Source organism: Pterocles gutturalis, unplaced genomic scaffold, assembly GCF_000699245.1.
Source record: "Pterocles gutturalis isolate BGI_N339 unplaced genomic scaffold, ASM69924v1 scaffold46315, whole genome shotgun sequence".
In the NCBI taxonomy this organism is placed as follows: Eukaryota; Metazoa; Chordata; class Aves; order Pterocliformes; family Pteroclidae; genus Pterocles; species Pterocles gutturalis.
Window position 1 is genome coordinate 1 of NW_010147562.1, and position 14,714 is coordinate 14,714.

Sequence of the window (14,714 nt, forward strand, 5' to 3'; positions counted from 1 at the left end):
GGGTGCTCGCAGGCTGCCCCCGGCCCCGCTCCGGTGTCCCCCTTCTCCAGATCGCGGGTTTCTGCGAGGTCTGGGAGGTGCTGACCCTCCTCTCCCGGGCCCGTGTGTGCGTGGGCAGCTCCTGGCCCCATTGCAGCATGGGGGTCCTGGTGCGATGGTTGTAGACGTGGGTGTCAGCGAGGTGAGGGCCTGGGTGGTGGCGTGAAGTGCTTCGCGGTGTTCCCTTTCACAGGAGACAGTTGCTGCAATCCACGGAGCATGGGCTACATTAAAAAAATAGTGGAGAATAAAATACCAGGGATTTATGTTCTGTCTCTCAAGATTGGAAACAACCTGATAGAGGTAACTAACTCCACTGTCACTCGTGTTTCTGCTTGGCAGGGTGGTGGCCAGTGTGCAGATCTGAAGGTGCGATTGTTATTGCAGTTTCTGTTATTTACATGGTTCCACAAGGATTCATGTTGTGCTTTCCCTGCTAATTTTTTTCTTTGTGAAGTAAACAGCTTTGACAGGTAGAAACCAATCAAGTCTAGATAATACCTGCAGAAAAGAACTGGGGAAAACCAAATCCGTAGTCTAAATTGGATTAATATGCAAATCCACTGATTAGCACTCTGACCACTCCAGGTAATACAAAGGCACGTGATAAGATCCTGTGCTAAAGCACAGCTTTATCCCTTGCCATCCTTTCTGATTTACAGCAGTTTATTCACTAAATATCTTCAGTATAACACAGATACAGACTTCTGCACCTTGGTGTTTTTTGACAGTTTTATGTAGCCCTACAGAATTTCTTTAGATAGTCTCTCAGGATAATGTGCAATGTATGTTATTTTCTGGGATCTGGGGAAGATGGGTGAAGTTTGATTTTTAATTTACATATATATAGAGACAAACAAAATCTGAAGGGACTCAAATTGCCAAGAAGTTTGAGGAAATGTCACTGTTCCATATGGGACAGTTTTGCCAGGAAGAGTAGGAACAAAGGTGTGGTGAAGGGAAGTCTCAAAACTTGAATTTCACTTCTGTCATTGTGAAAGTTAAGGTTCTCTTTCAAAAGCAGAACTGTTAGCAATCTAGTTGCAGAGATTAAAGTAACGTAAGCCATTGTAAAGGTGTAAGGTGTACTTTCTGGCTAATCCATCAGGATATGGAGAACAGCTTCTTTATGAATGCGAACGATCAAGTGAGAGACGTGTGTGGCCAGCTCGCAAATGACCCTCACCTGAAAGGAGGCTACAATGCAATGGGCTTCTCCCAGGGAGGCCAGTTCCTGTAAGTTTATGTTTCTGTTCCATTTCCCGTTATTTTTGTTGGGTTTTAGGCTCTGATTTAAAGCTCTTTTGAAGTACTACGGAGATGTAAACTGACAAACCCCTTCATAAAGGCAGGAGCACTCCAAAGGCTTTGTGTTTGCCTGTAGCCCAGGAAGGGTTAATTCTCTTTGCAAAATGTTACTCAAGTGCCCCAGTGAAGTGGCAAGCTGAGAGCTACCCGTGAACCAGCACTGGTGGTCTGGGCACACTGCATCAGCTCAGCTCCTTCATCTTTCCCCCCAGGAGGGCGGTGGCCCAGAGGTGTCCTTCTCCTCCCATGCTCAATCTGATCTCCATCGGGGGACAGCACCAAGGTAGTGTCCTCTCCAGCTACCTCACCTCCTAACCACTGTGAAGAGTGGGGGGCTTTTGTTGGCAGGAGGAATAATTTTTTTTTTTTTGGCCCGTTCCTAAAATCTGACCATTTTCTTATGCATTAAACTGTTCCTTTGTTCTTCCGAATCTGGTGATCTGCTTTGGCCTGTTGTTAGCAGACCATATTATCTTCTATCTTGAGAAGGGACCTTTGTAAGAAGACGACTTATTGTCTGGGTTGAATTCTTCTGTACTTTGGAAGCACTTGGGAATAGTTCTTTAGGGAGACAAAATTTCTAACTACAGAGCAAAGCCTTTGTGAAACTAAACCTTCTGGGTCACAAGGGTTTTTTACGATCAGTGTCTGGAAGGCTAAAGCCCCAGGGAAGGGGAGGTGTTTTTTGCAGTAGATTAAAGAGGCAGTATGAAATGGAATTTAAGAGGTGTACAGTTGAGAGCAGCTGGCAATGGATTTCAGATACTCTTCCCTGAGAAGTTCCATGGCTTGAGTCTATTTCTTTGTAGTACAAAGGGAAGACTTGTAGGGAACCATCCTGAGACCTCCTGGGAACACACCAGGTGAGCAGGACAGTATTCCACTTGTCTGCATGCCCCTGTTCTCCAGAGCTCAAGAACATCTTCCATTAGCTTTGTGTGTAATAGCACCCAGGGGCAGCAGGGCTGTCTAATGAGATTGCAGGATTAAAGGCCGCCTGATTCCCTGGGTAATTCTTGCCACTGCGCTGTAAGAGGCTGGTTCTTTACCAGCTGGAGGGATTAAGGGATTTCAGTTTGGCTCACCGAACTGTTACACATCTCCATACCCCAGGCGTATATGGCTTTCCACGCTGTCCTGGTGAGAGCTCCCATATCTGTGACTGGATCCGAAAGATGCTGGATCTGGGCGCCTACACGCAAGCTGTTCAGGAGCAGTGAGTATATTCGTCAGGCTGCAAGGACGGGGGCCGGGCGCACGTGAGCAGCTCTCGGTTTCCAGTCTGATCTCTGGTTTCTCTCTTCTCCAGCTTGGTACAAGCAGAGTATTGGCATGACCCTCTGAAGGAGGAGGACTACAGGAAAAACAGCATCTTTTTGGCTGACATAAATCAGGAGAGGGTAAGGACCTGTCTGATGATTAAATGCAAGCGGGAGAGCAGAAAAGCCGTAGCAGTGAGTTCCTTCACGTTGGCTCTCCCTGGCAGCAGGGCAGGTGCAGGGCAAGTTGGGTTTCCCTGACCTCTGAGCTCTCCAGTGACTTCGATCTGTTCTCTCTTTCATCCAGGGCATCAATGAGACATACAAGAAAAACCTGATGGCTCTGAAAAAGTTTGTGATGGTGAAGTTTCTCAATGATACCATGGTCGATCCTCCCATCTCTGAGGTGAGGCAGGCAGGGCAGATGCTGCTTTGGGGGGAGTTTTGGGGCGTGCTTCCTTGCTTGTTTCTGGTTTGTCCTTTGGTGGCAGAACTTGTGGCTGGTGAGGAGCAGGCTGAGCACAAACACTGCTCTGATACTGCAACGTCTCCAGCGGAAGCTGGGGAAAGCCTGCTTATCTCCTGGGGCCCTTCAGCAGCTGTTTCCTTGTTTTCATTCTGACAGTGGTTTGGGTTCTACAAAAGCGGCCAAGCCAAGGAGACCATCCCGCTGAGGGAGACCTCGCTGTACACAGAGGTATGTTCTGCTGGGGCCTGAGGGGTTTCTGTAGTGTCCCCAGGACCTTGAGGAACTCTAAACCCTACAGTATACTCCACTCACCATCTCTGCCCTTCCTGGAGCATGGCCTCCTCTTGTCTGTAGCTGTTTGGGAAGGATTTCCCTCTAGGCCAGTTCTGGTAGTGGGAATTAAGTGGTGGTCTTGAGCCTGGCTCATGATGTCCTTCAGCACAGGTTTAACAAACTCAGCTCCTTTTCAAAGCCTTATGAGTTATCCAGAAAACACCTTTTTCCCCTCTGTGAGAAACTTTGAAGACCAGAGGTGGAACCTGCTCTAGCCTGCCAGCCACTGCTGCTGCAACAGCAGTCTCTGTCCCTCGGGGCTTTTCTCCGTGCCGGGTTCCCCACCGTTGGCAGCATGTGGCTGTGGCAGAGCCCCAGAAGCTATGGTCATACTTCTCTCTGCAGGATCGCCTGGGGCTGCAGGAGATGGACAAAGCAGGAAAACTGGTGTTCCTGGGGGTGAAAGGGGATCACCTGCAATTCTCAGAAGAGTGGTTTGACACCACTGTCCTTCCCTTCCTCCAGTGAAGCTCAGGGGAGACACCCTGTGAGCGCAGCGGGAGGGTTTACCACTGTAGTTATTGCCGCTGCTACTGGGCAACAGCACTTTCTGCATACAAGCCTGCGGGGATCAGGGGAAGGGGGAGACGAGGGGGTTTAGCTCAGCAGTTCCATGGTGTGCGGAGGTGGCACCTGCGGTAAGAGGTGAGGATTTGTCTGGGTGTAACAGAGCCTTGCACTAACTCTGAAGCTCTCCATCCTGCGCTGCACAGTTCTCAGAGATGGCAAAATGATTAGCTGCATGAGAGGTTTGTTTTCCCTGTCACCTGTTCCTTGCAGGACACATGGCAGTATTAACCGAAATCGCTAGTGTAAGAGTGCTGCATCTCCTCAGGGGATCAGCAAGCAGACTTACAGGGCTGGATGCAGGGGAAAGATATTACAGCCTCTCCTTCAGGATGGGGAAATGAGTGAGATTTAGGGGTTTCTGGGGAAAAAGGAGGGTTTGAGGTTAAGTGGGTATTAACAGCTTGAACAGTTTTCAACTAATGGCTTGTTTTATGCACTTTTGTACAGCAACTGAAATCAATAAAGAACTTTCAATCTAACAAAAAAGAAAAAAAGATTTGACAACTCCTGACAAATTGATTTGAGGGGAGCTGAGGGAAGTCTGTACTTCCCCAAGGGGAAAGTATTCAAAGCAGTCTAGGCAAGGTGAGGCAGCAAGGGGCATCTTGTCCTGCCTGCCGTCCTGTGTGCCCCCAAAGAGTAAACAAGAGCCATGGTAATGAGCAAGTTGGCATTAACTTTATTCTATCTTCTGTATAATCTTAAGTACATAAGAAAGGTTTTTTCACAAGCCTCAGGAGAAGACGAGTACAAGTCACAGGACAGTCTCAAAATAAAAAATTGCATATTTTTTGTAAGTTTTGTCCTAGAGAAAAAGTACATTGACACTTTACAGAGGAAATGCATTTAAGATATGCTTATGCCACCCGAGGCGTTGGAAAACTGAAGGTCAAAGCACGTGCAGCTCCCTTTACGGGTCAGTACAGTACTGTGCCTTGGATCCATCACTCTGCTCCAGGGGCCTGGAACAGAGGCTACAAGCTTCCACCAAAGTAAAGAGCCAAGCAAGAGGGGAAAGGGGAGTTAGAGGATTCACTTTATGGGACTGATTGCAGATGAGGAACAGAGTGATGAACCGACTCGATCGAACTCGTTATTTACAACACTGCACTACTGACCCTGGAATGAAGGAGACCCTTCTTCTGCAGAAGGGGACAGGTTCAGAAGAACCGTCCTGGAAGACTGAACCTGAGTTCAGCTGCTCCAAGAAGGAAGCCCTGGGGCAAAGATTCCCCTGCGAGGGTGGAGGGCTCACGGAATAAGAGGTGCTCAGCTCCAGGCTACCAGCCAGACTGCCAGGGGGTGGGTAACCACAGTTACTCCACTGCAGTCTTCCTGTGGCACTGGTGTAGATGAAGCCTCCTGTCATGGCACAATCAGAAATACACTGAGCTAGCAGGAATGATGAAAGAGAAATGAAGGTGGAATGCTACAGCCCAGGTCCTCAGCATTTGGTCCAACAAAGCCATCCTCATGTCCTGTAATGCCACCAACTAGTACATAGAGCTGGAATTAGCAGCTTCCAGGACCTTCTTGAGACATCTGCCATAGCAGCTGGGTACTCTGGACCCCACAGACACCATTACTTGTTAAAAAGGGGACAACATTCCTCTCTCACATGAACAGTTTGCTTAAAGGCAATACAAAAAAAACCCCAAACAACACTCTGAAAGCCAACTGCCAGTACTGGCTGTGAAGTTCACTGAAAATCTGACTTTATCAATTGGTGCAGTTAGATCGGACAAGGGGAGGAAAAAAGAATAACGCCTTCCTGCTAATAGATGTGGACGATAATTGACCCGCCACCTACACCAAAGAGGTATTTCAGTGATGGCAGGTAGCTGTGTCTCTCGGGTAGAAGAGAAGCAGTTTGAGAGCAGAAAGGTACAAGAAATCTAAAAGAATCATCGGAAAGCAGATTTGTCCCACAGCATGGCCAGGGGAGGGCATGAGCCTTGGAGCTTTTCTGCTTAGCCAGCGATTTCTGTCACAGTAGTAACCAACTTCTGACCGTTCCACACTGTCTTGAACTGTTCTGGGACAGGGAATTCAGTCTGGAGGGTAAAAATAGAAATCTATTGTCAAAAACCAGTTTACGACTGAGACTAGTAACTACTCCCACTGCTTCAGGCACTTATTTTCTTAAATACATGCTATGTCCCCTCCTGTACCACAGGTGCTGCCTGTTCTCCCCACAAGAGATCCTGAGGAAAAAGAAACTCTTGCAAAATGGCACGTTATCTCACTGTAAAGACAAACAACTTGATTTTCTAGTTTTAGCATCTGATCATTATTCACAACCTCCAAGTCTAGCATCTAGAATTGTCCTTCCAGACCTCACTGTGACATTCTCTGCAGGGCTCAAAAAAGGAATCCTGCCCTGCATTACCCCAACCCCAAGCAGACCACAAAGATTTCAAAACTGAACACTTACAAAGTCGCCACCCTCTGTGGGAATAAGGACATTCATCTCTGATGACTTGGCACTAACGATTTCGCAGTCTAGGGAGTTCTTGCTCAGATACACGTGGCAGCCGTCTGTCTTGTTGATGGAAATTGTTGGCACTTTACCCATTACCTAGCAGGGTGGTCAAGGCAGCAGTTAGAGGAGCCTTAGCTTGAACTTAGCAACCACAACATTCTTCTTTTGTGCTTGCCTTCAAGGCAAGAAGTTTGACTCCAACCCCACTGCCACAGAAACCCTGGATTCAAGTGCTCCCAACCTTTGGCAAAAATCCAGTTATTTCTTGTTTCGATGTCTTTAGAACAAAATTACAGTGAACGCTGTGCAAATTGACCATCCCAAATCAGATACCAAAACTGGAATCAGTAGATTCTACTGCTGGATTCCTATTTTGGCAGTCACAGAGGCTAATCTAGAGCCCTGAAGCAGCTCAGTGGGGCAAATTTCAGCCCTTTCGTAAGGGCTGGGCAGGGTGAGCTGCAGAGCAGTAGGACAGAGGGTATTTCACAAATGTTCTCCACAGATGCACACTCCTGTTCTGGAAATAAAACTACTCAAAGCAGCAGATGCTCCAGACACCCTGTTGTACATCAGCCATATCCAGGCAGAGTACAGATTGCAGACACCCACCTGAACTTTAACGTCCCTGCTGTTTATGATCTCTACGATGCCCACCACGTCATCGAACACCAGCCCTAGCTTCTTACAGTTATCTGCAAAGAAAAGACAGAGTAGCTCACAGAAAGGTTTTGGAGATTCAGCATTCCACGAGCAGACCAGCACCAGAAGCAGTTTTCAGGTTTTCTCCACTTACCGAGGGTGATGGAGTTGATCTTCCCTTTGATTTGGAGTGTACTATTTGTGCACTTGAAAACATAAACTACCTGCTTCAACTCTGTGTCGCTGATTACCAGGTCAGTGGCGTTCTCCTGGTTTTCCTGAAAAGGCAGGAAAACACGCTTTATTTTCTGAATGCAGGCAAATGAATCCAGCAGGCAGTGCAGGCCCTTGAAAAGGAAACTGAGTGTACCTTCAGGCTGGTGCCTCTTACAGGAAAGGTCTTGAGGAGACCCTCCTGCCCTGCTGCAAAGCCCCCATCCCTCCAACCCACTCATGCTAACACCAGGTGCTCACCACTCTCCACTTTTTGCCCTCCAATTCTAGCAACGCAGGTGCCTTTGGAGAGGTTTTTGGGGAGGGATTAGCATTACAGGCTGGTTTGGGAGCAGTGAAAGGTTTGGGTCCACTTCTCACGGGACCCCCTTGGTTCTTCAGGGCTGGATTCTTGTGGGTCTTCATGTCATCTGAGACGTGTCTTAAGCCTGCAAGAGAAGTCAAACCTGAGATCCAGCTCTCTCCAAGAATGCAGTTTCACAAACACCAGACATCAGCCCTTACAACAATCATCATGATAACATTTCTCAAAATGCAAATAAATTCTTGAGACTGGACCTAAGTTCAGCCAAAGCATGAGTAACAGCAACGGAAAGAGGGAGCAAGAAACACTGACGCAATATCACACAGAAGATGTTCTGTAGAACCAGAAGGCGCCAGCTCTTCCACTCTGCAGATGGAAAAAGCCTCGAGCCAAGCACATCGCCTTCGTTTCATGTCCTCCTGGTATGCTAACCAGGTAACACAAAAAGGGATACTAACACAAAAAGGGACGTTTTGTGCAAACATGAATAGGTGCAAAATGGCACCTTTTGTCCCAAGACACACAGGCAACCAAAGGGCTCACTCTCCCTTCCAGCTAGAGATTAATCTCTTGCTACACCTGACAGATGAGGCTGAGGACTCTGAGATGTGTTCCTTTGTCCCTGTGCACTGCCTCAGGGTGCCTGCTGGCTCCCAGCCTCATCCTCACACCGATGGTCTTTTGTTACTGCAGCCTGCTTTCTGAGCAGGTGCGTGAGGGACAGCAGCAAAACCAGGATTCCCAACACAACAGTCCTCTCGCTTAGGGCTGTTCCCACCTACCAGCCGTGATGCCTTCTCCCCGATTGATCTGGGCGAAGAGCGCAGAGCGGGAGGCAGAGTCATCTGTGCTGGAGCTGGAGGGGGCAGGAGCAGGTGGGGGAGGAGGGCCTGGTGGGGGAGGCGCAGCCCCGGCGGGGGGACCGGACGGTGCTTTAGTCCCTTCTGTTGCTACAGGACCCTGTAAGAGGCCAGCGAGAGGAAAGGCAATTGCACAAGCTCCACCTCTGCTGCAATAATCATGCAACACTCATCCAAGCAGCTCCTGCAGATGTAGCCAGCACTTACTGTTTTGCTCCAAGTCAGCCCTGTGGTGTGATACTCCTTGATGTAGGCCTGCAGCTCTGTCCAGATACTCAGGTAAGCCTTCACCCAGTCCACTTGCTTTTTATCTCTGAGGACAGAAGGAGATCATGAGGAGTGAGCAGGTGCATTTGCCATTAAAACCCAAGGACTACAGACACTCCTTTACATCTCTCCACCCCTCACCGACAGGCAAGACGCAGCTGGAGCAGCACAGCAGCCTCACACCTCCAGCACTGCGTTTAGCTTCAGTATTAATCCTGCACCTGCAGAGGCCTGCTCTGTGCTGTAACCCATTTTAATCGGGGAATCTGGTACTTCCAATAAGACCCATCCCCAAGATACAACTTGTGGCCCTGGGAAACAGTTCAGGCACCAGCTGATGCTGAGACGAGCAGCGGTACACTTGCTACCAGAGATTCCAGCTGCAATACAAGTGCAAGGAATCCTGTCCCTAAGGATCAGGACAGAGCAGCTACGTGAGGCTTTAGAAATAGAACTGCCTTTAACGAGAAGATAGAATTAAAGCCCAAGGCAGCTGTGGTTAGGTACTGGAGTAGCCCCTTCACACCCAGTTAGCTGTGTTCAGTGACGTCTTTAAGAGAGAAGGTGAACTTACACATCCTTGTACTCCTTGAGGATCCGGTTGGTATAAAACATGGCAGCATCGGTCATTTCCTTCACATAAGGACCAGGCTTTGGAGCCTAGAGAAGAACGAACACATTGACATGGAGCAGCTGACCAGGGAGCCAGACTTTTACAACCAGCCCAAGGAAACCACTTCCCACTGGAGTCCTTACCATGGCCACCCAGCCCAGGGCTGGGATGCTCTCGCTGACTGCTGATAAGTGATTGAACAGTTTGCTACCACGGTTCTTCTCCCTGAAATTCTGCACCACCTGGATGTGCTCTGAAATTGGTTTCAGAAGCGATGAGAACGCATTCTGCAGGACAAGAGGGACAATAAAAATTAATAACGTTAGTATTGCTCTGTAATGGCTGCACAACTTCATGGGCGGCTCTGCTGAGATGATGGTCACTCGGAGGAGGATTCCAACTGGCACAAGTTATTGCTACAGCTCCTGTCCAGACTTGGCCCTCCCCGTGAGCCGAGCGCGGTCCCACAGCCCAGCTCCTCCAGGGCTGAAGTCATAGCTCCCAGCCGGATTGGTACTATGGGAGTACGCCAAGAACTGTGACTCATGTTCAATCCAAGAGACACTGACAAAGCTTGTTAGTAACGGGGACAGAAATAGCATTTGCCTTTCCTGGATTCTTTTGTTCCAAGACAGTTTGTCAAATTTTTCCTCTCCTTTACAAACCCTTAGAGAAAGGGGATGCTATGCAGGTTTTTGCAGTTTGGGATCACAGCAAGTTCTCGGCTCACCCTTATCAAAGCTGGATGTCAGGATTCAAGTTACTTCTCAAGTCAATCCAAGCCTTTAGTAATTGGATGATCAAATATTGTGTATTGTTCAGTTGGAATGCTGACTGAAAGCGCTTATAAGTCTTCTAAGGTCAGGGAGGAACAGCCAATACGCATTTCCAGAGATGCCTCTTGGGCAACTTTTCTTTAAGGTCGGAAAAAAATCTCCTGGTGGCAGCAGTGAGGGACAAATTTGGGCAAAACTTGCTTTTCAGAGCCTGGGCTTTTCCATTTGCTGTCCCTTCCTCTGTTCAGATGAAAACAGAGAGGTTCTGAGGACCACTGGCTACACTTCAGAAGCTTCCAGCCCCCTCCAGGGTGGGGAAATTCTTCTCCGCAAGCTATGAAATTTTGCATTTTAAACTGGCTACTCCAGAACTGAGCAGACTCCTGCAAGTCAACCTGCACAAAGACCTCCACTAGACTAAGGTTGTTGTTTGTTCCTATCCTTTATTTAAATAACGTGGCAGTGGAATTTGTAAGCAGATTCTCAGACTAGAGGCTGTGCAGAGCAGCGTTCCAGCAAGCCTGGTGAAAGATAAACAACCCTCCAATGCCGAGTTTGGGGAGAAAGGTGCAGATATATTTAGCAGTGAACAGGAAAGTAGCACAGAAATCCAGCTACCACAACGTCACAGTAGAAGCCATGACCGAGCCAGACAATAACTGCAAAGAAAAAGCAAGGTGGGATCCTGTTGCTCAGGAAAAACAGTTCTCAGCAGGGAAAAGCCAATGCATTCAGGATCAGATTCTCAGTGACACATCCTGCTGAGAAGCAGCAGCCTAGGGTAAAGTGTTAAATTACTGTCTGAGGACAAATCAATCCTAAAAGCCTGGCTATTATTGAGAGGCCATTCAATAGAGATGAGTGTCTGTTATACTTCAGGAGGAGTTTAATGCCTGAAAGTCTATAAGCGTCACATAATGAAAAGCACGCTCAAGGCAAATCCCACTGTGGCTCCTGTCTCAGACAAGCTCCGGTCTGCAGGGTGTATCCTGGGGAACAGGGTTTGTGCAGTGCTGGTGCCAGGTGGAACTAGAGACAGATGATGGGAGAGACAACACTCAAGCTGCTCTGACAGCTACAGAAAACTTCTTGCTCTAGTGACAGGAAAATGCCACCTCTGCAGCTCCAAGAGTCAACCTCTGGAGTTCTGCCCAGTGTTGGGTGAGCACCCGAACAGTTCATGCTTGCATCAAGTGCCACCCCATAGATGGAAGTATCTCCAGTCCTCCTCCAGAGCAACTGCAACGGCCCAGATTCCCCAACACCTGCAGTGATCCCCGACTCTGAGCTAAGGGCATGTGAGATTTCGGATGAGCGGTTCCCCAGACTTACCTCTGCTGGCTGCTGATGTTGAGATGCCATCACCAGAAGAGCCCTCTCGCTCATCAAACCCGCATGAACCATCTCAGCCTGAGAACAGAGAGAACATGAGCGGGCTTCCATTGCACCCAGCATAATGCTAACGGTCATTCAAGCTCCTGCTGCTGCCGTTCCTCATCTGTAGGAAGGCAGCTATGCTGATCTCAAAGCACATATTCTTGGAGACATCCATCCTCAGAAAAAACTTAGAATGTTACAGCTCTTGGTCTGGGGAGTTTACAGGCCTCCTAAAGGCCATGAAGACAGCCAGGCACCTAACAAGCAAAGATTTCAAGCAGGAGGTTTGATTCATAGCATGTGTAGGTGGCAATCTGCTGGAGGTTATCTGGGCATCTGCATCTGTTTTGAATCCTCGAGGATTATAAACATCCTAGAATACAGCACTAAAGGAATGCAAACACTGACAGCAAACTTGTGCCGTAGCAGCCCTGAAGAACACGCAGCATTTAGAGTGGAGGGAGAACGTGAGTCCTTACATGCTTCTGCACATCCCCGCCAACTTCTTTGCTGATCTTGATGTATTCAGCTACCGGGCCAGCCAGAAGGGCATCGAAAGCCTGCACGTACTGAGCCATTCCTGCAGAGAAGGAACCAGAGCACAGGTATCACCGAGAGGCCCCAGCTGGGCTCCTGGGCGACAGCTCCCACCCACTCCACGCTCAGCCTTTCCCCCAGGTCAGACGGGAGGCTCAGCCCGAAGCACGCAGCTGAGCGCAGATGAGGGAAGTGCTGCAGCCACAGGAAGTACGGTAACTGCAGGGCTCTCTGCGTTTGCGCAGTATCAGCTGCGAAACTCACTTCCCCTCTGAGCACAGCGGGTCCATCTCACAGCCCTGTGCGTGCCCCTGCCGGTGTCCAACGCTGCCGCACTGCCCGGCTGACGCTTCAGTCCCGGGACTCCCGTAGGATGATGGGCTTTGGGCCTTACCTTTGGAGGGGCCATCTGCACACATGCCAGGTCCTTGGCACACTGTCTCCAGGCGCTCCACAGCCTTCTCCAACCGCTCGACCAGTCTTTCCATATCTACCGCTGTCGACAACCTGCACAGACAGAACACAATTATTCGCATCCTCTGACAGTATAAAACTTGTCCGCCAAACACTGAAGAGGGTTTATCAGCTGTCTGGTACAAGCTCTACCAGTTCCAGAAGAATAATTTCTACCCAGTTCTGCAGCCTGGTGATGGACAGCAGGGTACCCTCACATTAGCAGGGACATTCAGATTACACAACAGCCACGCACACAGCCACTTCCTATGGCCACAGTCGCTCCTGAATGGCCACATGGCTTCTACTTACATTGTAAGGACTTCTTACACATATCAGGATACCAAAACTTACATCTTCTAGCCTTGTATTGACATCATTCAACAAAACAAAGGTCTGCACAGTATCTCACTGCAGCCAGTTCTTGGCTAAAGTCCCAGCTGTGACCGTACAGCAAACCAAGCACAACTGCTTTGCTGGGAGTTCACGCCCTTCAGGTTGGAACTAGTGGTTTTGATTCTGCAAATGCACCCATGGGGATCTCCTGGAGCCTTGAATTCCTCCAGGGAACATCTATAACTCCAGCATCGCTACACTACAGAGCATCAGCGTGCGGAACGAGCCGCCCTGGCACACGTGAAGGCGAGCAGCTGCACGAGCTCAGAAGGCAGAGCTGCTTCTACAACAATGCGCCCCTGTTCATCCTCTCCCTCTCCAGGCTTTGGCGTCTGAACCACAGAATCGACGCTGCAGGCACTGCACAGGAAAGTGATGTAGGCACATAAGTCATCTGCAGCATCTCATCCAGAAAAGTCTGAAGAGTCATATAAACTTTCCATTAATGACTGCTTTGCAGAGACTCTGCATCAAGCAGCAAGTCACACTCCAAGTACACTAACGCACAGGGAATGCAGAGGGGTAGCAGTCAGTCACCAATTGTACTTTTATCTTATCACCACTTATCGAAAGGTTTTACAATATGGACACAGCTTCCCTCTCATTGCAACAGCCTGTGAAAGCTCAAAGCCCTGCCTGGAGGAGAGCGTCCTGAAGTTCTAACTAGGTTGTTTTTTTTAGCTCAGAGGCTTTCTCAGCCCTGCTCCAAAGTGCATGTTTTCCCCCCATTTCCAGAGGATGTGGGGCAGACCCAGCATTAGTCATGAGCAGCACTGATGTCACAAGACAAACAAGGCCGTTTTCCACCCCGATTTCGCCTGCTTGCATCAGAAGAGCAAGCCACCCCCCTTCCAGAAGGAAGAGAGCTGTTTCCTCCTCTGAGCAAGAGTGAGCCAGAGGAGATCCTGTGCATAAAACTGGACAGCAGGACCTGGGCGGCTTCGAGACACAAAAAAGTTCAGAGAGGCTGAAACTTGTGGGCGGTCACCCATATAATCAGCAGTAATGAATACCTTTCTCTTTTTTTTTTTAAATTCTGTGCAATGTAGAAATCCTGACCGCAGGATCATCAGCGCTCTGCTGCAGCCGAGGACGATGCATCCAGAATGGGACTCGTGTCTTCGAGCGGGAGTGCAGCCAAGAGCCAGGCTCTGCCTCCTCCGCTCTCAGCACACTCAAAGGAGGAGTTTTTTCCCCCCCAAAAGAGCCACCTGTTAGGGAAATTCTCCCGTGCTTTAGAGGGCAGGAGGATCGAGAGGTGTAACGCAGGGGTTTCAGGAAGGACACGAGGCTTACCGAGCACTGGGCAGACAAAGCTGCTGTTCTGCACCACTGATCCCCACATTCCACACGAGACTCTAATCTGATCAGCCCCATTACCGACTCGCAAACTGCATTTCAAATCAGGATTACAAACCAGAAAGTCCAGATGGAAAGCTGCTTCCTAACCCCAGCAATAAAACACGCTGTTGCGAGGAGCATATCGCATCAGTTCAAGATACACTGCGGGGATTAATGGCCTCTAACAAGGTGTGCCCTGAGATTCCGACTCCCTCCAGCCTCCTCGTTTGACACGTCCTTCCTGGGTTTCCCTCGCAGAAGCCATAAACTCACCGTGCTCGATACCAGCTTTGTAAACAGATGGTGAACTGATTTTAATTTCTGTTGAATGGGCAGCATTAGGACAACTCGCAAGATAAATCTCTCGGTAAACTGGCAGCAAAATCAGAACTAAGTGCAGGCAGCTACGTCTCAGTCACTCCTCGCTACAGCTGTCTTGCCTCGCCTTGCTCCG

At 49.1% G+C, this 14,714-nt stretch overlaps 2 protein-coding genes across 2 annotated transcripts; one reads left to right on the forward strand and one right to left on the reverse strand.

Moving 5' to 3' along the window:
• Window positions 1–232: 232 nt before the first annotated feature.
• Window positions 233–3,963, forward strand: PPT1 (palmitoyl-protein thioesterase 1; the record flags this gene model as incomplete). The annotated part of the gene is made up of 8 exons (XM_010086082.1): window positions 233–342; window positions 1,148–1,275; window positions 1,560–1,630; window positions 2,461–2,563; window positions 2,657–2,747; window positions 2,914–3,012; window positions 3,232–3,303; window positions 3,754–3,963. Coding segments are annotated over 8 exons (797 nt in total), but the record flags the coding sequence as incomplete, so codon positions are not given.
• Window positions 3,964–5,623: 1,660 nt separating this feature from the next.
• Window positions 5,624–12,571, reverse strand: CAP1 (CAP, adenylate cyclase-associated protein 1 (yeast)). The gene is made up of 12 exons (XM_010086081.1): window positions 12,465–12,571; window positions 12,013–12,113; window positions 11,489–11,566; window positions 9,524–9,667; window positions 9,342–9,427; window positions 8,708–8,813; window positions 8,423–8,600; window positions 7,577–7,764; window positions 7,257–7,380; window positions 7,073–7,155; window positions 6,413–6,556; window positions 5,624–6,032 (listed from the first exon to the last, which is right to left on the reverse strand). The coding sequence occupies exons 1-12, from the start codon at window positions 12,556–12,558 to the stop codon at window positions 5,949–5,951; spliced, it is 1,410 nt and encodes a 469-aa protein (XP_010084383.1). The 5' UTR covers window positions 12,559–12,571; the 3' UTR covers window positions 5,624–5,948.
• Window positions 12,572–14,714: the final 2,143 nt, after the last annotated feature.

Coding starts and splice junctions, on each gene's coding strand:
- CAP1 (XM_010086081.1), bottom strand. CDS start 12,558: ATGGAAAGACTGGTCGAGCGGTTGGAGAAGGCTGTGGAGCGCCTGGAG. Junction 11,567..12,012: donor GCGGGGATGTGCAGAAGCAT/GTAAGGACTCAC, acceptor CTCTGTTCTCAG/GCTGAGATGGTTCATGCGGG. Junction 8,601..8,707: donor GGCTGACTTGGAGCAAAACA/GTAAGTGCTGGC, acceptor GGCCTCTTACAG/GGTCCTGTAGCAACAGAAGG.